The sequence below is a fragment of the Neophocaena asiaeorientalis genome, unplaced genomic scaffold (assembly GCF_003031525.2).
Source record: "Neophocaena asiaeorientalis asiaeorientalis breed wild unplaced genomic scaffold, Neophocaena_asiaeorientalis_V1.1 scaffold190, whole genome shotgun sequence".
NCBI lineage: Eukaryota > Metazoa > Chordata > Mammalia > Artiodactyla > Phocoenidae > Neophocaena > Neophocaena asiaeorientalis.
Genome location: NW_020175017.1, coordinates 4,397,042 through 4,420,713, shown reverse-complemented (window position 1 = coordinate 4,420,713; position 23,672 = coordinate 4,397,042). Strand labels below are relative to the sequence as shown.

General features: G+C 37.5%; 1 protein-coding gene across 9 annotated transcripts in view; it reads left to right on the top strand.

Annotated features, from left to right (window-relative positions):
* The window catches only part of MIA2 (MIA SH3 domain ER export factor 2), a 105,311-nt gene that overhangs the window by 9,916 nt on the left and 71,723 nt on the right, over positions 1 to 23,672 (top strand). For 7 of the 9 annotated variants that reach the window (XM_024762032.1, XM_024762029.1, XM_024762033.1 and 4 more), the window contains exons 5-6: positions 5,900 to 6,118; positions 6,224 to 6,324. In XM_024762032.1, the coding sequence (XP_024617800.1) occupies positions 5,900 to 6,118; positions 6,224 to 6,324 (320 nt within the window). Of the gene's footprint in view, positions 1 to 5,899; positions 6,119 to 6,223; positions 6,325 to 10,153; positions 10,256 to 12,223; positions 12,602 to 23,672 lie in introns of those variants that run through there. The other 2 variants (XM_024762035.1, XM_024762034.1) reach the window with 2 other exon arrangements.

The following is a 23,672-nucleotide window of genomic DNA, read 5'->3' as shown; positions in this document are numbered from 1 at the left end:
GGTTTTTTTTTTTTTTTTTTTTAACAAAAGCAATTTCTGTTCCCTCTGTCCATTTCTACTTCTACTTCTGTCCCAGGGATAATAATTTCCTTTATTTTTTATTTTATTTTTTTGCGGTACGCGGGCCTCTCACTGTTGCGGCCTCTCCTGTTGCGGAGCACAGGCTCCGGACGCGCAGGCTCTGGACGCGCAGGCTCAGCGGGCATGGCTCACGGGCCCAGCCGCCCCGCGGCATGTGGGATCTTCCCGGACCGGGGCACGAACCTGTGTCCCCTGCATCGGCAGGCGGACTCTCAACCACTGCGCCACCAGGGAAGCCCTCCTTTATTTTTTTAAGAAAATTTCTTTTAGTGTTTATCTCTATTTTCTAAATAAAATATTCATATTCTTCTTTGAGTAACCTATTTTAGATGATGTTCATTGACTTCCTGTTCTGTTAGGTGAGAATTTTTTCTTATTTGCACTCACTTTTTAGCTCATTTACACCTTCCCAATATAGCTATATCTGAATGGTGTTCTTAGAAACCTAAGCTAAGGTAATTTAAAATTGTCTTGATTCCTGAATGATATTTTATTCTAGATCTATAGCTCCTCCCCCCAAGAAGATCTATGATAACAAGGGTTTTCTTTAAGTGTACAAGATAATAAGGAAACTCAAGCAAAAGCAATGTAAAAAGTTTTCAGCTTTCTTCCTCAAGCCTCTCAATTCTGGGAGATCAACAGAGGGCAACAGAAGAGAGCAGAGTATCAGAGGATACTTCTAGATCTAGATGTCCAGGTATTTAGCAACTCCTACGATTAAAAACAAGTGGATAGTATTTTAAGTAAAGAATTATATAACATGACTTTCCCACATCTCCACTCTGATGTCTCTATGATGGACAGATTAGAAACTCAACAAATATTGGCCAATAATATAGAAACAGTCGAATCCTAGAATGACAGAAACATTTTCACAAGAAGAGATCAACAATGTTGCAAACTCAGAAGGAAACACATTTCACTGGTGCTGGTTGATTATCTTGAATTTCCAGAAGAACTATATGTTATTTCTTAATATTCTACAAAATATGAGTTCTTTACTTGATCAACATCCTCACCCAGAATATAGACTTTAGATTCTAACCCTTTTCTAAATAAGGTGGTGTGATGATTTTCATGACTGAAAACATTAGAGACCTAGATTTTCAAAGGCTAGAGGAAATTACTTTGTTCTAAGCTTGTTAGATCCTAAGGGAGTATTTGTGAAAAAGCAGATGAGTAATTGGAAAGAAGAGAGACTAAAAGAAAACAATATCGGGCCCAGAAATATAGTATTCAAAATATAGATATATAAAAATATTTTAGAGCTTATATATAGAAACTTCAGGGCATTCTGAATATCATTTTAGTAGAATTTATCATTTCATATAGTGATGCTGGGAGAATTTCTAAATATGAATAACTTGGTAGATAGTCAAATGAGAACAGGGCATTTATGCAATTATAACTAGTTTTGAGGGACTTTTATAAAAATGTTAAGAAATTCCTTTAAGTTTCAGAAAAATGATGTCTTACTATATAAATACTTCAAAATATTTCACTATTAATTAAATGAAAAACAAGCTGGGATCATGCAAAGTTGTTTTAAAAAAAGAATACTAGGGACTTCCCTGGTGGTCCAGTGTTTAAGAATCCACCTTCCAATGCAGAGGGACGTGGGTTTGATCCCTGGTTGGGGAACTAAGATCTCACATGCTGCAGGACAACTAAGCCCGCGTGCTCTAGAGCCTGAGAGCCCCAACGAAGAGCCGGCACATGGCAACGGAAGACCCCTCATGACGCAACAAAGATCCCGAGTGCTACAACTAAGACCCGACACAGCCAAATAAATAAATATTTAAAAAAAAAAAAAAGAATGCTGAAAGAGGGATTCAGATAAAACCACAGACTCTATTTTCTCAATATTGGAGAAATAGCTAAAATAGCCAATATTTTCAGATAATTTCAACAACTCTTTTAGGGAATAACAAATGAAAGCTTGACCTATTTAGAAAGAGTGCATAAGGAAAATGAATCACTGATCTTGTAAAAGTATTTGTGAAAAGCTGAGGTTTGAGATAACCACATTTATAAAAAGCTAATATCTTGAGATAAGAATTTACAAAACAGATAAATTAGGGAACAATTTCTTATATTACAATATTAATAGATCCTAAGGGAATATTAGGATATTAGAACTCTATTTTACAAAAGGACTCCAAACTGAGCTTATTTAAATAATGAATTTCCCAAGTACAGTTAAATATGAAAACTATTCATTATTTTATTTGAATTAAAATTGTTTATTAATTTATTAACAATTGTAAGAAAGTCATATCTGTATCTAATGTACTTTTTTAAATTGAAGTATTGTTGATTTACAATGTTTCAGGTGTACAGCAAAGTGATTCACTTATACATATATAACTGAATATATATGTATAAGAATATATGTATATTCTTTTTCAGATTCTTTTCTATATTAGGTTATTATAAGGTATTGAATATAGTTCCCTGTGCTATACATTAGGACCTTGTTGTTTATCCATTTTATATACAGTAGTGTATAACTGTTAATCCCAAATTCCTAATTTATCTCTCCCCCGCTTTCCCCTTTGGTAACCATAAATTTGTTTTCTATGTCTGAGTCTATTTCTGTTTTGTAAATAAGTTCATTTGTATCATATTTTAGACTCCACATATAAGTGATATCATATGATATTTGTCTTTCTCTGACTTACTTCATTTAATATGATAATCTCTAGGTCCATCAATGTTGCTGCAAATGGCATTATTTCATTCTTTTTTATGGCTGAGTAATAGTCCATTATATATGCATACCATCTTCTTTATCTGCTCATCTGTCAATGGACATTTAGGTTGCTTCTATGTCTTGGCTATTTGTAAATATTGCTGCTATGAACATTGGGGTGCCTGTAACTTTTCAAATTATAGTTTTCTCCTGATATATGCCCAGGAATGGGATTGTTGGATCATATGGTAGTTCTATTTTTAGTTTTTTAAGAAACCTCCATACTGTTCTCCATAGTGGCTGTATCAGTTTACATTTCTACCAACAGTATAAGAGGGTTCCCTTTTCTCCACACTCTCTCCAGCATTTATTGTTTGTAGATTTTTTGATGATAACCATTCTGACTGGTGTGAGGTGATACCTCATTGTACTTTTGATTTGAATTTCTCTAATAATTAGCAACATTGAACATCTTTTCATGTGCTTCTTGGCCATCCAGATGTCTTCTTTGGAGAAATGCCTATTTAGGTCTTCCACTCATTTTTTTGATTGGGTTGTTTGCTTCTTTGATATTGAGCTGTATGAGCTGTTTGTATATTTTGGAACTCAGTCCCTTGTCAGTTGCATCATCCACAAATATTTTCTCCCATTCCATAGGTTGTCTTTTTGTTTTGCTTATGGTTTCCTTTGCTGTGCAAAGCATTTTAGCTTAATTAGGTCCCATTTGTTTATTTTTGGTTTTGTTTCCATTTCCATCCCTAGGAAACAGATCCCCCAAAATACTGTTGCAATTTATGTCAAAGAGTGTTCTGCCTATGTTTTCCTCTAGGAGTTTTATAGTATCCAGTCTTACATTTAGGTCTTTAATCCATTTTGAGTTTATTTTTGTATACAGTATTAGAGAATGTTCCAATTTCATTCTTTTACATGTAGCTGTCCAGTTTTCCCAGCACCGTTTATAGAAGATACCGTCTTTTCTCCATTGTATATTCTCACCTCCTTTGTTCTAGATTAATTAACCATAAGTGCATGGGTCTATTTCTAGGCTCTCTATCCTGTTCCACTGATCCATGTGTCTTTGTTCCAGTACCATACTATTTTGATGACTGTAGCTTTGTAGTATAGTCTGAAGTCAGGGAACTTGATTCCTCCAGCTCTTCTTTTTCAAGATTGTTTTGGCTTCTAATGTAAATCTTATAGCTTAGATTTAAGTAATGTGAAAATAGTACCTCAACAGTATAATCAGGGCTTCCCTGGTGGCGCAGTGGTTGAGAGTCCTCCTGCCGATGCAGGGGATGCAGGTTCGTGCTACTGCAAAAAAAAAAAAAAAAAAAGTATAATCAAATATGAAATTATTATAGGAAATTTTCATTTTCTTCACATATATTTATTTCAAATGCAGTGTAAAACAATATTTAAAATAAACCAATTTAGGCACATATAAATTTGGTGTAATTAATTGTCAAATAAGCCTTTTTTTCCCCTAATGCCATTAAACATAATTGTAGATCACTGTTTGAGTCCTGTATTTACAACAGTCCTATTGTATTCAGACTCCTGAGTTGATTGTTCATTTTTAAGTTTAATGTCCACAGGTGGCATGAGTAAATTACAGATGTGTGTTTGCTTACTTGGGACTTTCATCTTTTAAACAATGCTAAGTAAGTGACAGCATCAAAGCCATGTGTTAAATTCATAACTCAAAGAGCAAAGTTAGACATTGAATAATTCAGTTAGGACTATTCTTTTTTAATTTTTATTATATATATATATATATATATTTTGTTGTTGTTGTTGTTGCGGTACGCGGACCTCTCACTGTTGTGGCCTTTCCCGTTGCGGAGTACAGGCTCCGGATGCACAGGCTCCGGACGTGCAGGCTCAGCGGCCATGGCTCACGGGCCCAGCCACTCTGTGGCATGTGGGATCTTCCCGGACCGGAGCACGAACCCATGTCCCTTGCATTGGCAGGTGGACTCTCAACCACTGTGCCACCAGGGAAGCCCAGGACTACTCTTTAATATTGTTTTTCAGGGCTGCACTGATACTTTTCTATCCTTGTCTTAAAAAGTAACTGAGGAATAAATCCCACAATTTACTTGAATACTATAGCTCAGGTTAGGACTAGTTAGAACTTTTTTTTTTTAAATCCTGTTTGATTAGTTCATTGAATCAGGTGATCAGTTTAAACTATGTTTGGAAATTGAATTGTCTTAAATTGATGGCTATTTGACATGGTATGCACATGTATGCATGTGATGACATGGTATGCATATGATGCAACATTACAAATGTGTAAAATTATGACATATATGTTTCAAGTTAATTTTTTTCTTTATTTTGGGGAAGGGTGATCCTTTTTATTTTTATTATTTTTATAAATTTTATAATAAATTTATTTATTTTTAATTTATTTTTGGCTGCATTGGGTCTTTGTTGCTGCACACGGGCTTTCTCTAGTTGTGGCAAGCAGAGTCTACTCTTCGTTGCAATGTGCAGGCTTCTCTTGCTGTGGAGCATCAGCTCTAGGCCCGCGGGCTCAATAGTTGTGACTCGCAGGCTCTAGAGCGCAGGCTTAGTAGTTGTGGCACACGGTCTTAGTTGCTCCGCGGCATGTGTGATCTTCCTGGACCAGGGCTTGAACCCGTGTCCCCTGGATTGGCAGGCGGATTCTTAACCACTGCGCCACCAGGGAAGCCTGGTAATCCTTTTTAAATGAAAGTTCTTGAGATGTACATATATATCTTCATATATACAGGGTCATGAGTCAAAGGATGCAGATGCCCTCCAGAAGGTAGAAAAGGCAATGAAATGGGTTCTCCTCGAGAGCCTCCAGAAGGAACACACAGCCCTGCCAAAACCTTGGTTGTAGGATTTCTGATTTCCAGAACTCTAAGAGAATATATTTGTATCCTTTAAGCCACTAAGTGTCTGGTAATTTATTACATCAGAAGTAGCAACTAATAGAGGCTACAAATTTATGTTTTAATGAATTCTTTCCATAATGAAGTATCACAATGCCCACAAGATTCAAAGAATGACCTGCCTAGAAAAAAAATAGGAAGCCCACAACAAAGCAAGCATGTAAAAAATAAATCCCAAACATTTCTCCTTATTTATTTACAGATATGGTCTCTAAAATAGAGTTATCTATGAGAATTCACGAAGAAGTACATTTCAAAACTCTATCTTCTGAAAATAATGATGAAAAATCAGAAACATCACTAGACACTGAAAGACCTACTCAAGTGGAAATAGACACATTTGTGGAAAATACCCTGTCAAACAGTCAGCTCTTTTCAACTGATTACTCTTTGTCTTCTCAAAATTATGTTGCTCAAAAAGGTAAGAAACAAGCTATTTGTTCTCCAATGCAGCAAGTAAAGAAAAAATTAGATTCAAAATTACATCGCATCAAGTGTTAACATATTTTTATTTATAAATTGACAGAAGATGCTTCTGAGCGTCAGATTCTGAAATATTTATTTCAAATTGATGTTTATGATTTCCTGAATTCTGCGTTTTCACCAATTGTAGTTCTTACAGAAAGGGTAAGTTGACGTTTTAGATATTTTCAATAATTTTACCTATTTTACTAAGTATAGGAACAGCTGAAAATTATGTTTGAGTGAATCCTTCCTATGTGAGTGTTACATAATAGTTCTCTTTACATAAGATTTTACATGTAAGCTTTCTCCTTACATGAATGTTTTGTTGCATGGATGTTGTTAAGGATTTTTTCTAAAACTTTCCTTAAGCTTTGTTGATCTTGAGCATTTGAGTTTTTTCCTTCCCCTTTTTTTCAAATCAGGGGAAATTACACTAAGAGTTAACTCAGAAATAATATGAACTGAAAATTAATCTTAAGCAAATTATTAGTATTTGAATGACAGCTTTGACCTCAGAATGGTGTAATGTGAGAATCTTGCAAAAGCAACTAGTACCTCAAAATTTAACCAAGTCATAACTGAAATTCTAAAATCTGTCCCCTTTTTCATTTATTGTAAATCCTATTAAATTCTATCTCATTTATTGTAAATGAAATATTGCAAAAGGACCTAGCTGTAGTACTTGGCACATGAGGCCTTTTACAAATGTTTGTTCCTTTTCTCATCTACTGCTACCAAATAAATAATTGAGGAAGCACTTTTGTCTTCTCATTTACATTTTAAGATGAAATTTAACAGTCGTTGCCTTCAAGGAGTTCACTATAGTTGGAGGACACCAGAAAAAAAAAATGCAATAATTATAATATGGTGCTGTAATAGCCACAGGATGCTACTGATATACAGGAGGAGCTGCCTAGTAGACTGATTGGAAGTGGTAGGTAGAGAGGGTGGGGAGGAGGAGCCTGGGAAAATGTCCCAGAAGAGATCTTACTTGAGCTGATATTGAAGAAAGAGTAGGAGTTAGCCAGGCAAGAAAGGATAAACATTCTAGGTTGAGGAGAGGGCATTTTTAAAAGTACAGAAGTGGGAGAGAGCTTGGCATTTTTGGAGGTCTATAAGCAATTCGGTCTGACTGAATACAGAGTGGGACTGAAGTTGTATACTGGGATTATGTAAAAAATAGCTTTGCACGTTATGATAGGAAGTTGAACTCTATCTTTTAAATGATGGGGCACTATTGAGGAATTTTATTTTATTTTATTTTTTTGCGGTACGCGGGCCTCTGACTGTTGTGGCCTCTCCCGTTGCGGAGCACGGGCTCCGGACGCGCAGGCTCAGCGGCCATGGCTCACGGGTGCAGCCGCTCCGCGGCATGTGGGATCTTCCAGGACCGGGGTATGAACCTGTGTTCCCTGCATTGGCAGGAGTATTCTCAACCACTGCGCCACCAGGGAAGCCCTGAGGAATTTTAAGTAGGGAGTGAACTGAAAAAGTTTCATTTTTAAAGTCTATCTGTCAACATTGTCAAATAAGAATTGAACCGGATAAAGACCAGAGGCAGGGAGGCCAATCAAGAAGTTATCACTTTAGTTCAGGAAATAAATGGTGAAGGTCTAAAACAGGATTTATAAACTCAAATGAAATGAGTGCAGCACAGGTAAAGGTGAGAGCTGTAACCAACTGGAGAGTGTATGCTTTCTCTGAAACATGTAGCTGCTACTTACCTTCAGCCTAGTTTTTGCCAGATCTTCTGATATTTCAAGAAAAGTTGGAAATCTGGGTTCTTCTGTGTGAAATCTCCCAATTTTTAATGCTGGAAAATATTTAGATTAGAAAAAATATCATGCAGTTCGGACAAAGCATTCTGTGGGTTGGGTCTGGCCCACTAGCCACATTTTTTAACCTTTGGTCTAATATCTGATAGTGGTTGTTAAAATGATTGGAAGGACAAACTAGGTAGATTTTTGTAGATAGAATTCATTGGGTTTAATGATTGATCGAACGTAGCAAGGAGAAGAAAATGGAAAAGTGAGGATAATTTACCAGATTTTTAGTTATGGTGACCAGGTGCCACTGACTGTAAGAGTATTTGTGAAAACTAGGCTTAATGACACATATTGTTTTGTTTTCAGAGGCTTCTTCCTTACTTTATTTCTTTGCTGGTTTCTAGAGAGTTGACATTACTTGGTAAATAAGTTCAGAGAAGTGATTAATTTACTCTGTATGATTTGGTGTTGAAGATGTTGATTAAAAACATTACTTAAAAATCTGCTCTAGCATAGGAGAAAAGGAAAACTAATAATAATGATGTAATTTATAAAAATAGTCATAATAAAACTTTCAACTACCTATTTAATTAATTCTACTTATTACTATGTCCAACTGACATAGCCCTCACTTGTCATCCCCCTCTCCCATAAATTATACCAGTGAAGTTACTAAATTAAAAACTAATTTATTAGTACACCATATTCACCTTTCATATAAAGTGCTTACTTAATACAGGCTATGCTAAGTAAGCTTACTTTTGTGGACTCATTAAATATCATCAAATACATTTTACTTGAACCATTTTGGTTGAAATTCTTCAGACATGAAAATATTGAATTTAAATTTGTTAATTATCTTGTGACCTTGGAGAGTCACTTTTTCTCTGGGGAAGTCTCGGTTTAAAACTGTAATACCAGTAGCAGAGACTAGATGACAGACTGGTCACTGGCTGGCTTGAGCATTGTTTAAAAATTATGAACCAGCTGACTACATTTCAAAGGTTAGTTCATATAAAAATCTGGATTTCTGCGTTCTCTTAAAAAAGTAGAAGACTGTAATACATAGTCTTCCGTTCTTCTGTGGCAACAAGAAGCTCTTGCATTGAATAGACATGCGGTTTTCATTTCCCTATACTTATTTCAACTGTTTGGCCTCTATACAGCTTTAAGTTCATAATGTTTGGGCTAAATGCTCTGAAGAGTTTCTGCCAGGTCAGGAATTCTAAGTCTTAGTGGGTCTATTAAGCATCCATAATAGCTGCAGTAAATGGAAAATTTGAGCAATTTTCCAGTTAAATTTAGGCAAAAGTGTTTCCTTTTCTTCTTGCCTAAATGCTTCAGGTAATTGTTTCTATTCGCTGATAATTTTAGTTAGATTTTGTATACAAAATGCTTTTTTTGAATTGTTTAAGTAATAGGAATCAACACCACTTTTTAATCTACTTTATTTTATAATTGAGGAGACTCTTTGGGTTCTAACCTTTATATATTCTTAACTAGAATAAAAAATATATATAAATATATTCATTTATACGTGGAATAAACAATGGAAATTACCCAGCTCTTGTTCAACAGGTAGCTCCTGATTTAGTATGTTCTGAGAACAGCTCTTACATCACTAGTGCAGAGAATGAAGATGTGGCTCAGCATGTTTGACTTTCTTTTGAAGGACTAGATCGTACAGCCTGTGACACTGACTGTTTAATTAAATGGCAGTAACTAGTGTTTACAGTTTAGCAACAGGGCCCTTCATAAGGGAAATCAGTTTCTAGGTTGTGGACAAGGTTTACTGGTTAGCATGTTTCTAATGTTCTTGTATGCTTTCTAGCAGCTGTCACAAACACTAACAGCATTTGTTCTCCATTTCCTTTAAAGTAAGCTTATATAAGATGGCAAAATCCCATATCTACTTAAGGAGGACAAACTTTGATATCTTTCACATGGTAAAGATCATGTACTCTATATGAATATAGAATAAAACATTCAATTTTATTTTTATCAGTTACCTAATTTAGTATTTCTCTTTTCAATTGTAGATTTTAAGGGGGTAGTACTATGCATGACATTTAAGGAAGAATTAATCAGGAGTTATGTCCATGAAATTAGATTATGGGTTGGTAGTCACAACTCCACCTAATAGCGCCCCTTTGCCACACAAGTGTTATAGCAGGATCACAGTGTGGAAACACAAGAGTGCAGGATGATGTATTAGAATCTGAAATCTTTCTCAAGGATATGAGGAGCTTAGTAGAACTTTATTTATATATTAGAATATATTAACATGAACCTTTTAAAAAATGGGATTGAAACATCTAGAGGAAGAGGTAAGTTTCTATATGACTATTAAGTGTGCAGAAAAGAAATTAGGTTTGAACCTGGCATTGAGTTTAAGTTTTACTGTTTTTGTTATGGGAAACTTGTAGATTTTTCTTTTAAATTTCATTTATCCTTTTGTCCCTGCTCTGTTTTTAATATTTGGAATGGTAATTATTGAAAAACTAGAAAAGGACACAGACTGTCTCAGGGAGGGCAAAGGGATTTTTAAAAAAATGTTTTACATTGTAAATAGATCCTGAAAGCTAACAATTCTGGAGTTCCCTGAAAATGTTCAGACTAACTGAAGAATTTTCATTCAGTAATACAGTGTTTTAATTGAGGCATATGTTGTTGTTCTAAGATCCTCTGAAATTCTAAATTTTGGTTATGCTTCTGTTTAGATTTTTTAAATTAATTAATTAATTATTTATTTTTGGCTGCATTGGGTCTTCGTAGCTGCATGCGGGCTTTCTCTAGTTGGAGACAGCGGGGGCCACTCTTCGTTGCAGTGCGCGGGCTTCTCATTGCAGTGGCTTCTCTTGTCGCGGAGCATGGGCTCTAGAGCACAGGCTCGGTAGTTGTGGCTCGTGGGCTCCAGAGCACGGGCTCAGTAGTTTACTCTCAACCACTGCGCCACCAGGGAAGCCCCTTCTCTTCTGATTTTAGTAAGCTATTCACATAGTTTAGCTTCAGCACACACTGTCCAACACATATGAAGGTTGTGTAATACCCTAAAAATGGAGAATCATTAAGCAATTTCTGCTACTCTTTGCTACTTGTGAAAGTTCCTGAAACTCCTTAAGCTGATGTGGCAAATGAGAGAGAGCACTTTGAGTTCCAAAAAACTAGCCTGCATTTTGGTCCTGAAAATCACTTGCCGTGAACTTGGGCCATTTCTGGATTCTTTTTGGCACAATAGTTCTGTTGCTGCTAGAACTTAACATTAGGGAAGTTTCCTAAGGAACTAAGATTCTGTTCAATTATTGAGTTCTCTCCGGTGATTTGTTTAGGAAGAAGTATCTGTGGCTTTTTGGGTTGCTTCATTAAGGACTTCAATTAGAAGACTCAGAGATGGGTGATCCTTTACACCTGTGTTAGCTAAAACCCATCCCCAAGAACAGATCCAGCCCCGGGTATTTTATTCAACAGACCTAAATATAGGGTCCTAAATTTAGAGGGCAAGATGCTACTTTTAGCTTCCCTTCCTCAGAGGAGAACAGCACGCGCCCAGCTAAGGTCCATACAGGTTTGATTTAGCATTTGGGTAACTAGGAGCTCATGGAGTTTAAAGAGTTTTGCCCAGCAAGTTCCCAGGTAACTCAGGTAAAAGTGAGTAAAGCCCTCGAACCCTTCGCTGGGCAGAGGAGGCCCGATCGATGTCCTCTTGCGTGGGAGAGGTTAAACTTTGCCCAGACCACGGCTGACCCGAGACGCCTTCCTGTCCAAAGTCCGGACACGGTTGGCAGGAGGCGCGGGCCCTGCAAGCCATTTTCTGACAGGAATGAAGACGTTGGCCGGTTTCCCTGGGCCAGCGGGCTCCCCCCAGGGTACGACGCCGTCAGGGCTTCCGTGGGGTGCGGACAGCAGGCTCTAGCGGGGCTGCGAGAGGAAATTGATGGGGGCTGGGGCTGGGCCAGGCGCCAGCACCCGGGCCGAGGGGGCGCGTCGCGCTCACCCCGCCGGGTTACGCCGAGGGGCTTCCGGGAGAAGCCTCGCCGGCGGCACCCGAGGTGGGGACTCCTGAGACCTAGTCCTGACGTTCGGGATGGTGCGGCCCACACCACAGGGCAGGCCCGGAGGTCGAATCCCATTCTCTCAGCCCCAAGCCTCTCGATTTCCAAGGCTGGGTAGCTCCGCCAGGTAGAGCCCCGGCCCCTTTAAGAGAGAACGACCGGGACACGTCTACTAACCTCGCGCGAAGTAGGAGGGGAAATTAACGGAGTCCCCGCGACCCCGCCTCCGTGCGGAGGTCTGGCCGAAACCAAACCGAGGGGTAGGGCGGCGAGGAGAGTGCAGGTCGCAGGCTTGTGCGGGCGGGCTTGGACCTTCGGATCTTTAGGACGCAAAGCGTAACCTAGGGGCCGAAGCTCCCCGGCTGGGCAGCGTGGACACTTGAGGCCCGTAGGCGCCGTTCATCTCTGGCACCTCCCCGCAGCCGGCTTCGCAGTGGTCTGCTCCGGTTGCCGGGTGCGGATTTGGGTTCCGGACCGAACGCTGCGTGTCCGGTGCTGCTGGTGGTGGCTCGGCCAGGCCCTGGTTACGGCGCCGACTGCCAGGGCAGCCTTGACGCCATGGAGGGCCCCGGGACTGTCTCTCAGCCGCACTTGGGGCTGGTCCTGGGAAAGCTTCGCCGGGTGAGTCCAGGCGCGATCCGGGTCGCTTGGCTCAGGGGTCGCGGGAGACGCCCGGGGAAGGTAGCAGCCGACTTTGGCTTTGGGGTCTCAGCGGCGGTGGTCGGAGGTCCTGAAGCCAGTTCTCACCTGTCGCCGGGCTACGGCCTGTGTCCGAGACAGTAGCCAGGTTCCTAGGATGCCTGGGCGGTTTTTTTGTGTGGTGTAAGGGGACCTGGAGATCAGGAAGGTGAACAGAGCATATTAGCTTAGCAGGACTTTACAACGGTGTGTTTCCCGATTCCTAAAATGAATTAGCCTTTCGGTCGTGTTATTTATTTTGAACAGAGGTCAATAACACGTGGTTTCCCCGACAGCGAGAAACTTGCGGACAGATCCTCTGAAATAAGTTCCTTGTAGTACTGAAACTTCAGGTTGCTTGAAAAGACACCTAAGCCTGGGTAGGGAATCGGTATTCTAATTCTGCGTTTTCTTTTAATAAAGAATGCTTTTTTGAGATGCTTTGAGATTGTTCTTCGTTTCTTTCTGTGTCTTGTTAATGTGAGAGGTCGTGTTAATGTAAAATCTGGAGATACTGAGCTCCCAGTGTTCACAATTTCCTTTTTTTTTTTTTTTTTTTAGGTTCAGTTTATAATCAGGTTGCAGGGATTTTTCTCACTAAGTGTTTACAGGTGTCTTTGTTGACATGTTTAGGGGCATTTATGTCGCCGTATTTTAAAAAAACTATTTGCATTAAAAATGTCAAAAGCCCGTTTAAACATTGGGCAGTTATGATGATCGGTTTCTTGTGTACAGCAGACTGGGAGCAGTATTACTAGAGTGTAAAGTGGGCTCAGGGAGTGATGTGCAATGATGCTTGTTGGAGACGTAAGTTTGTTCCAAGTGATGTAGGTGCTGGAGAGCCCTTGAAGTATTGCAGTGGTTAGACTTTTGGTTTAAATAGATCTTCCTGATAGTAGTATGTAGGTTAGGTGTAAGGACAACAAAACTAGCAGCAGGGTATAAGGGAGAGGTGACAGAGTCGTCAAGTAGGGGTAGAGAAGAGGGTACTGAATGGGAAATATTTAGTAGCTAAGAACTATAGTGGGTAGGAATTTAATGATTGTATGCAAAGGATCAGAGAGAGAAAAGGAATCTAGAATGACTCCCAGTTTCTGATTATGGCAACTTACTCAAAGAGATAGAATATATAGAAAGATAAGGATTTGTGGGATGAGAGAGAATTTCAGATTGCACATATTTCCCTTTCTTCACGAAGAACAACTCTGTGAACGATATCTTCATCTGGATGATTTTTTTGGCTAGATGCACTATGCTCACAACACTGGCCTGGGGCCTAGGATAGCACAACACTGCTGTTTTTAATTTTTTTTTTAAGTTAAAAAATAATTTTTTATTGAGGTATAATCATATAACATAAAATTTACCCTTTTATAGTATCGAATTCAGTGATTATTTTTTATGTTCATCATATTGTGCAGCTATCACCACAATTTTGGAATATTTTTATCACCCTAAAAAGAAACCCTGTCCTTATTAGTACATTTCCAGTTCTCACCTCACTCCATCCCTTGGCCACCACTAATCTACTTTCTGTCTCTATGAATTTGTCTATTCTGGGCATTTCATGTAAATGGATCATACGATATGTGGCCTTTTGTGTCTGGCTTCATCTACTTAGCACACTTTCAAGAGTCTTTCGTGTTGTACCATGTAACAGTACTTCATTCCTTTTTATGGCTGAAAAATATTTCATTGTCTAGATATACTATATTTTGAATATTCATTCATAGTTTAATGGATATTTGGGTTGTTTGTACTTTTTGACCACTATGATGAATGCTGCTATGGACATTCATGTACACATTTTTTTATGAATATTTAAAGTTCTCTTGGGTATATACCTAGGAGTGGAATTACTGGATCATATTTACTGTATGTTTAACTTTTGGAAGAACTGCCAAATGGTTTTCCACAGATGCTGTACCATTTTACACCCCCACGAGCAGTTTATGAGGGTCGAATTTCCCACATCCTCTCTGATACTTTTTTTTTCTAAATAGTCACTCTAATGATGAGTGTAAAGTGGTATATCTCGTTGTGGTTTTGATTTGCAGTCCCCTGATGACTAATGATGTTGAGCAACCTCACATGTGCTTATTGGCCATTTGTGTTGTCTTCTTTGGAGAACTATCTCTTCAGTTCTTTTACCATTTAAAAAATTGGATTATTTGTCTTTTTACTGTTGAAGTCATAAGAGTTCTTTATACATGAACGAAATTAGACCCTTATCAGGTATATGATTTGCAAATATTTTCTCCTGTGGATTGTCTTTTTACTTTCTTGATGGTGACCTTTGAAGCACCAGGGTTTTTAATTCTGATGAAATCTAGTTTATCCTTTTTTTTCCTTTGGTTGCGTATGCTTTTGGTGTTATATCTACGAAACCAGTGTTTAAAATAAGGTCACAAATATTTACATCTGTGCTTCCTTCTAAGAGTTTTAGCTCTTACATTAAGGTCTGTGATCCATTTAAAATTAATTTTTATATATGGTATAAAGTATGGGTCCAGATTCATTTGTTAGCGAGTAGATATTCACTTGTCCCAATACCATTTGTTGAAAAGACTCCTCTTTCCTCATTAATTTTGTATTGGTACTGCTGTTAAAAATCAATTGACCATAATTTTTTTTATTGATATAGTTCATTTACAATGTTATATTAGTTTCAGGTGTACAATATAGTGATTCAGAACTTCTATAGATTATCCTCCATTTAGAGTTATTATAAAATATTGGCAATATTCCCTGTGCTGTACAATATATCCTTGTAGCTTATTTACTTTATGCATAGTAGTTTGTACATCTTAACCCCCTCCCTTTTTTCTTTCTCTCCCCCCTCCCCACTGGTAACTACTAGCTTGTTCATTATATCTGTGAGTCAGTTTCTGTTTTGTTGTATTCACTTGTTTTATTTTTTTAGATCCCACACACAGTGATAACATACAGTATCTGTCTTTCTCTGTCTCAGTCATTTCACTAAGCATAATACCCTCCAGGTTCCTGTGTTGTTGCAAATGGAAAAATTTTATTCTTTTTTATGACTGAGTAACATTCCATTGTATCTATATTTATCTATCACATCTTCTTTATCCATTCATCTGTTGATGGACACTTAGGTTGCTTCCATATATTGGCAATTGTAAATAATGCTGCAATGAACATTGTGGTGCGTGTATCTTTTCAAATTAATCTTTGTATTCTTCGGATGTATGCCCAGGAGTGGAATTGCTGGATCATATGGTAGCTCTATTTTTAGTTTTTTGAGAAACCTCCATAATGTTTTCCACAGTGGCTGCACCAGTTTACATTCCCACCAACAGTGTCCGAGGGTTCCCTTTTCTCCACATCCTTGCCAGCATTTGTGGTTTGTGGTCTTTTTGATAATAACCTTTCTGACAGGTATGAGGTGATATCTCATTGTGGTTTTGATTTGCATTTCTTTGAAGATTAGTGATGTTGATCATCTTTTTATGTGCCTGTTGGCCATCTGTTTGTCTTCTTTGGAAAAATGTCTTTTCAGGTCTTTCACTCATTTTTAAATTGGGTTGTGTGTGTTTTTGACATAGAATTGTATGAACTGTTTATATATTTTGGATATTAACCCTTTATTGGTCAGGTCATTTGCAAATATTTTCTCCCATTCATTAGGTTGTCTTTTCATTTTGTAGATGGTTTCACTTGCTGTGCAAAGGCTTTTAAGTTTAATTAGGCCTTATTTGTTTACTTTTACTTTTGTTTCCTTTGCCTTAGGTAACAGATCCAAAAAAATATTGCTATAATTTTTGTCAAAAAATGTTCTGCCTATGTTTTCTTCCAGGAGTTGTTGTTTTTTTTTCTTTTTTAAAATTTATTTATTTATTTATTTTTTGACTGTGTTGGGTCCTCGTTGCTGCATTTAGGCTTTCTCTAGTTGCAGTGAGTGGGGGCTCCTCTTCATTGTGGTGCACGGGCTTATCATTGCAGTGGCTTCTCTTGTTGTGGAGCATGGGCTCTAGGCACATGGGCTTCAGTAGTTGTGGCACGCAGGTTCAGTAGTTGTGGCTCACGGGCTCTAGAGCAGGCTCAGTAGTTGTGGCGCACGGGCATAGTTGCTCCATGGCATGTGGGATCTTCCTGGACCAGGGCTCGAACCCATGTCCCCTGCATTGGCAGGTGAATTCTTAACCACTGAGCCACCAGGGAAGCCCCCTTCCAGGAGTTTTTATGGTTTCTGATTTACATTTAGGTCTTTAATCCACTTTGAGTTTATTTTTGTATATGGTGTGAGAAAATATTCTAATTTCATTCTTTTACATGTAGCTGTCCAGTTTTCCCAGCACCACGTATTGAAGAGACTGTCTTTTCCCAGTTGTATATTCTTGCCTCCTTTGTCATAGATTAATTGACCATAAGTGTGTGGATTTATTTCTGGGCTCTCTGTTCTGTTCCATTGATCTATGTATCTGTTTTTGTGCCAGTACCATGCTGGCTTGATTATTATAGCTTTGTAGTATAGTCTGAGGTTAGGGAGCGTGATTCTTCTGGCTCTGTTCATCTTTCTCAAGATTGTTTCGGCTATACGGGTTTTTTTATGTTTCCATACAAATTTTAAAATTATTTGTTCTAGTTCTGTGAAAAATGCCCTTGGTAATTTGATAGAGATTGCATTGAATCTGTAGATTGCCTTGGGCAATATAGCTATTTTAACGATATTAATTCCTCCAGTCCATGAACATGGTATAACTTTCCATCATAATTGACGGTAAGTCTAAAAGTTTATTTCTGGATACTCATTTCTACTCCATTGGTCTATATGTCTTTCCTTAGGCTATTACCAAGCTGTCTCTATTATTGTAACCTTGTAGTAAGTTTTGAAATAGGGAAGTATGAATACTCCAACATTGTTCTTCATTTTCAATATTGTTTTGGTTAATATGTGTGTAGATAGATAGATAGACAGCCATACGTATGTATGTTTGTATGTATCTATGACTATATATCTCTGTAAAAGGAAATGCTATCCCTTGCATTTCCATATGAATTTTAGGATCTGCTTGTCTGTTTTTACGAAAGAGGCATTTGGAATTTTGATGGGGATTACATTGACTCTACATAAATTTGGAGAGTATGCCATTTTGACAATATTAAGTCTTCCAATTTATGAACATGGGATGTGTTTCCATTTATTTAGATCTTATTTACTTTCTTTCAACAGTGTTTTGTAGTTTTCAGAGTATAAGATTTCCACCTAACTTTGTTAAATTTATTCCTAAGTATTTTATTCTTTTTTTTTCTATTGTAAATGGAAATGTTTTCTTAATTTCATTTTCAGGTGTCTCATTGCTGTTGTATAGAAATATGACTGATTTTTCTCTTTTGATTTTGTATCCTACAGCTTTCCTGAGCTTGTTAGCTCTAATAGTTTGTGTGTGTGTGTGTGTGTGTGTGTATGTATGGTTTAGGATTTTTTTTTTATGTGTAAGATTATATCATCTTCAAATGGAGATAGTTTTACTTTTTTTTTTCCCCCAGTCTGGGTGCCTTTTATTTTTTTCTTGCCTAATTGCCTGGTTAGAATCTCTAGTATGATGTTGAATCAATGTGGACAGAGTGAACATCCCTGTCTTGTTACTGGTCTTAAGGTGAAAGCTTTCAGCCTTTCACTGTTAAGTATGTGAGCTGTGAGTTTTTCATAGATGCCCCTTATAAGGTTGAGGAAGTTCCCTTCAGTCCTAGTTTGTTGAGTGCTTTGATCCTGAAAGGGTGTTGGATTTTCTTAAATCTCTTTTCTTTGTCTGTTGAGTGATCATGGGTTTTTTCCTTCTTTATTCTTTTAATATTGTGTTTATTGGTTTAGTTTTGTATGTTGAACCAACCTTGTATTCTTGGAATAAATTCCACTGTCATGATATATAATTGTTTCTACATGCTGCTGGATTTGCTTTGCTAGTATTTTGTTGAGGATTTTGCATCTATATTTATAACAAATATTGATGTGTGGTTTTCTTTTCTTGTGATGTATTTGTCTGACTATCATATCAGGGTAATACTGGCTTCATAGAATGAATGAGTTAGGAAGAGTTCCTCCTCTTTTATTTTCTGGAAGAGTTTGAGAATGATTGGTGTTAATTCTTCAGTAAACTTTTGGTATAATTCACTACTGAATCCAACTGGCCCTGGGTTATTCTTTTTGGTATCCACAGGGAATTGGTTCCAGGATCCCCATGAATACCAAAATCGGAGGATGCTCAAGTCCCTTTCATAAAATGGCATAGTATTTGTAAATAACGTATGCACATCCTTTCTCCTGTATATTTTAAATAATCTCTAGATTCCTTATAATACTGAATAAAATGTAAATGCTGTGTAAGTAGTTGCCAGTGTGTGGCAAATTTAAGTTTTCCTTTTTGGAACTTTCTGGAAATGAAAAAAAATTTTTTTTTTTTAATCTACAGTTAGTTGAATCTGTGGCTGTAGAACCCATGGATATGAAGGGACAACTGTACTAACTCAGTCTGTTTATTCGTTTTAGGTCTAATCAGATTTTCTATTTTTTCTTGAGTTAGGTTTAATAGTTTATGTGTTTTTAGTAATTTGTCATTTTCACCTAGGTTATGTAGTTTGTTGACATACTATTGTTCTTAAGATCTTTTTCATTTCTGTAAGATTGCTAGTAATACTTTACTTACTGGTTTTAGTAATTTGAGTCTTCTCTTTTTCTTGGTTAATCTAGCTACAGATTTGTCAATTTTGTTGCTAGATTTTGTTGATTTTCTTCCCCCCCCAAAACCAATGTTTGTTTGTTTTTATCTTTATTGGAGTATTTTTGCTTTATAGTGTTGTGTAAGTTTCTGCTGTAAAACAAAGTGAATCAGCTATATGTATACATATATCCCCATATCCCCTCCCTCTTGAGCCTTTGTAAGAGTTTGAGAAGGAGGGTGTTAGCTCTTCTCTAAATGTTTGATAGAATGCACCTGTGAAGCCATCTGGTCCTGAACTTTTGTTTGTTGGAAGACTTTTAATCACAGTTTCAATTTCATTACTTGAGATTGGTCTGTTCATATTTTCTATTACTGCCTGCTTCAGTCTTGGAAGGTTATACCTTCCTAAGAATTTGTCCATTTCTTCTAGGTTGTCCATTTTATTGGCATAGAGTTGCTTGTAGTAGTCTCTTAGGATGCTTTGTATTTCTGCAGTGTCTGTTGTAACTTCTCCTTTTTCATTTCTAATTTTATTGATTTGAGTCCTCTCCCTGTTTTTCTTGATGAGTCTGGCTAATGGTTTATCAATTTTGTTTATCTTCTCAAAGAACCAGCTTTTAGTTTTATTGATCTTTGCTATTGTTTTCTTTGTTTCTATTTCATTTATTTGTGCTCTGATCTTCATGATTTCTTTCCTTCTGCTAACTTTGGGGTTTTTTTGTTCTTCTTTCTCTAATTGCTTTAGGTGTAAGGTTAGGTTGTTTATTTGAGATGTTTCTTGTTTCTTAAGGTAGGATTTTATTGCTATAAACTTCCCTCTTAGAACTGCTTTTGCTGCATCCCATAGGTTTTGGGTCATCGTGTTTTCATTGTCATTTGTCTCTAGGTATTTTTTGATTTCCTCTTTGATTTCTTCACTGATCTCTTGGTTATTTAGTAACGTATTGTTTAGCCTACATATGTTTGTGTTTTTTCGTTCTTTTCCTTGTAATTGATTCTCCGGACCGGGGCACGAACCCGTGTCCCCTGCATAGGCAGGCGGACTCTCAACCACTGCGCCACCAGGGAAGGCCCTATTGTGTCATTTAAAGCTTGTGTTTCCTTCTTAATTTTCTGTTTGCATGATCTGTCCATTTGTGTAAGTGAGGTGTTAAAGTCCCTTACTATTACTGTGTCACTGTCGATTTCCTCTTTTATAGCTGGTAGCAGTTGCCTTATGTATTGAGGTTTTCCTATGTTGTGTGCATATATATGCATATATATTTATAATTGTTATATCTTCTTCTTGGTTTGATCCCTTAATCATTATGTAGTGTCCTTCCTTGTCTCTTGTAACATTCTTTATTTTAAAGTCTATTTTATGTGATATGAGTATTGCTGCTCCAGCTTTCTTTTGTTTTCCATTTGCATGAAATATCTTTTTCCATCCCTTCACTTTCAGTCTGTATGTGTCCCTAGGTCTGAAGTGGGTCTCTTGTAGACAGCAAATATATGGGTCTTGTTTTTGTATACATTCAGCAAGCCTGTGTCTTTTGGTTGGGCATTTAATCCATTCACGTTTAAGGTAATTATTGATATGTATGTTCCTATTACCATTTTCTTAATTGTTTTGGGTTTGTTTTTGTAGGTCCTTTTCTTCTCATGTGTTTCCCACTTAGAGAAGTTTCTTTAGCATTTGATGTAGGGCTGGTTTGGTGGTGCTGAATTCTCTTAGCTTTTTGCTTGTCTGTAAAGCTTTTGATTTGTCCATTGAATCTGAATGAGATCCTTGCCGGGTAGAGTAATCTTGGTTATAGGTTCTTCCCTTTCATCACTTTAAATATGTCATGCCACTCCCTTCTGGCTTGTAGAGTTTCTGCTGAGAAATCAGCTGTTAACCTTATGGGAGTTCCCTTGTATGTTATTTGTCATTTTTCCCTTGCTGCTTTCAATAATTTTTCTTTGTCTTTAATTTTTGTTAATTTGATTACTGTGTGTCTTGGTGTGTTCCTCCTTGGGTTTATCCTGCCTGGGACTCTCTGCACTTCCTGGACTTGGGAGACTGTTTCCTTTCCCATGTTAGGGAAGTTTTCGACTATAATCTTTTCAAATATTTTCTCGGGTCCTTTTCCTCTTTCTTCTCCTCTGGGACCCCAGAAGGAGAATGCAAATGTTGTTGCATTTAATGTTGTCTCAGCGGTCTCTTAGGCTGTCTTCATTTCTTTTCATTCCTTTTTCTTCTGTGCTGCAGCAGTGAATTCCACCATTCGGTCTTCCGGGTCACTTATCTGTTCTTCTGCCTCAGTTATTCTGCTATTGATTCCTTCTAGTGTAGTTTTCATTTCAGTTATTGTGTTGTTCATCTCTGTTTGTTTGTTCTTTAATTCTTCTAGGTCTTTGTTAAACATTTCCTGAATCTTCTCGATCTTTGCCTCCATTCTTTTTCCGAGGTCCTGGATCATCTTCACTATTGTTATTCTTTTTTTAATATATATATATATATTTACATATTTATTGGAGTATAATTGCTTTACAATGGTGTGCTAGTTTCTGCTTCATAACAAAGTGAATCAGTCACACACACACATATTTTCCCATATCACTTACCCCTCGCTCCCACCCTTCCTATCCCACCCCTCTAAGTGGTCACAAAGCACTGAGCCGATCTCCCCGTGCTATGCAGCTGCTTCCCACTAGCTATCTGTTTTACGTTTGGTAGTGTATATATGTTCATGCCACTCTCTCACTTTGTCACAGCTTACCCTTCCCCCTCCCCATATCCTCAAGTCCATTCTCTAGTAGGTCTGTGCCTTTATTCCTGTCTTACCCCTGGGTTCTTCATGGCATTTTTTTCCCCTTAGATTCCATATATATGTGTTAGAATATGGTATTTGTCTTTCTCTTTCTGACTTATTTCACTCTGTATGACAGACTCTAGGTCCATCCACTTTTCCTTCTGCTAACTTTGGGTTTTTTTTGTTCTTCTTTCTCTAATTGCTTTAGGTGCAAGGTTAGGTTGTTTATTTGAGGTGTTTCCTGTTTCTTAAGATAGGAATGTATTGCTATAAATTTCCCTCTTATAACTGCTTTTGCTGCATCCCACAGGTTTTGGGTTGTCGTGTCTCCATTGTCATTTGTTTCTTAGTATGTTTTGATTTTCTCTTTGATTTCTTCAGTGATTAGTTCATTATTAAATAGTGTATTGTTTAGCCTCCATGTGTTTGTATTTTTTACAGATCTTTTCCTGTAATTGATATGTAGTCTCATGGCGTTGTGTCGGAAAAATACTTGATACAATTTCAGTTTTCTTAAATTTACCAAGGCTTGATTTGTGACCCAAGATATGATCTATGGAGAATGTTCCATGAGCACTGAGAAAAATGTGTATTCTGTTGTTTTTGGATGGAATGTCCTATAAATATCAATTAAGTCCATCTTGTTTAATGTATCACTTAAAGCTTGTGTTTCCTTATTTATTTTCATTTTCAATAATCTGTCCATTGGTGAATGTGGGGTGTTAAAGTCCCCTACTATGAATGTGTTACTGTCGATTTCCCCTTTTATGGCTCTTAGTATTTGCCTTATGTATTGAGGTGCTCCTATGTTGGGTGCATAAATATTTACAATTGTTATATCTTCTTCTTGGGTCGATCCCTTGATCATTATGTAGTGTCCTTCTTTGTCTCTTATAATAGTCTTTATTTTAAAGTCTATTTTGTCTGATATGGGAATTGCTACTCTAGCTTTCTTTTGGTTTCCATTTGCATGGAATATCTTTTTCCATCCCTTTACTTTCTGTCTGTATGTGTCTCTAGGTCTGAAGTGGGTGTCTTGTAGACAGCATATATATGGGTCCTGTTTTTGTATCCATTCAGCCTATCTGTGTCTTTTGGTGGTAGAATTTAATTCGTTTACATTTAAGGTAATTATCGGTATGTATGTTCCTATTACCACTTTCTTAATTGTTTTGGGTTAGTTATTGTAGGTCTTTTCTTCTCTCTTGTGTTTCTTGCCTAGAGAAGATCCTTTAGCATTTGTTGTAAAGCTGGTTTGGTGGTGCTGAACTCTCTCAGCTTTTGCTTTACAGACAAAATCTCACACAGAAGCATATGCATACACACTCACAAAAAGAGGAAAAGGGGAAAAAATAATAAATGTTGCTTTTAAAGTCCACCTCCTCAATTTGGGATGATTCATTGTCTATTCAGGTATTCCCCAGATGCAGTGTATGTGAAGTTGATTGTGGAGATTTAATTCGCTGGTCCTGAGGCTGCTGGGAGAAATTTCCCTTTCTCTTCTTTGTTCGCACAGCTCCCGGGACTCAGCTTTGGATTTGGCCCTGTCTCTGC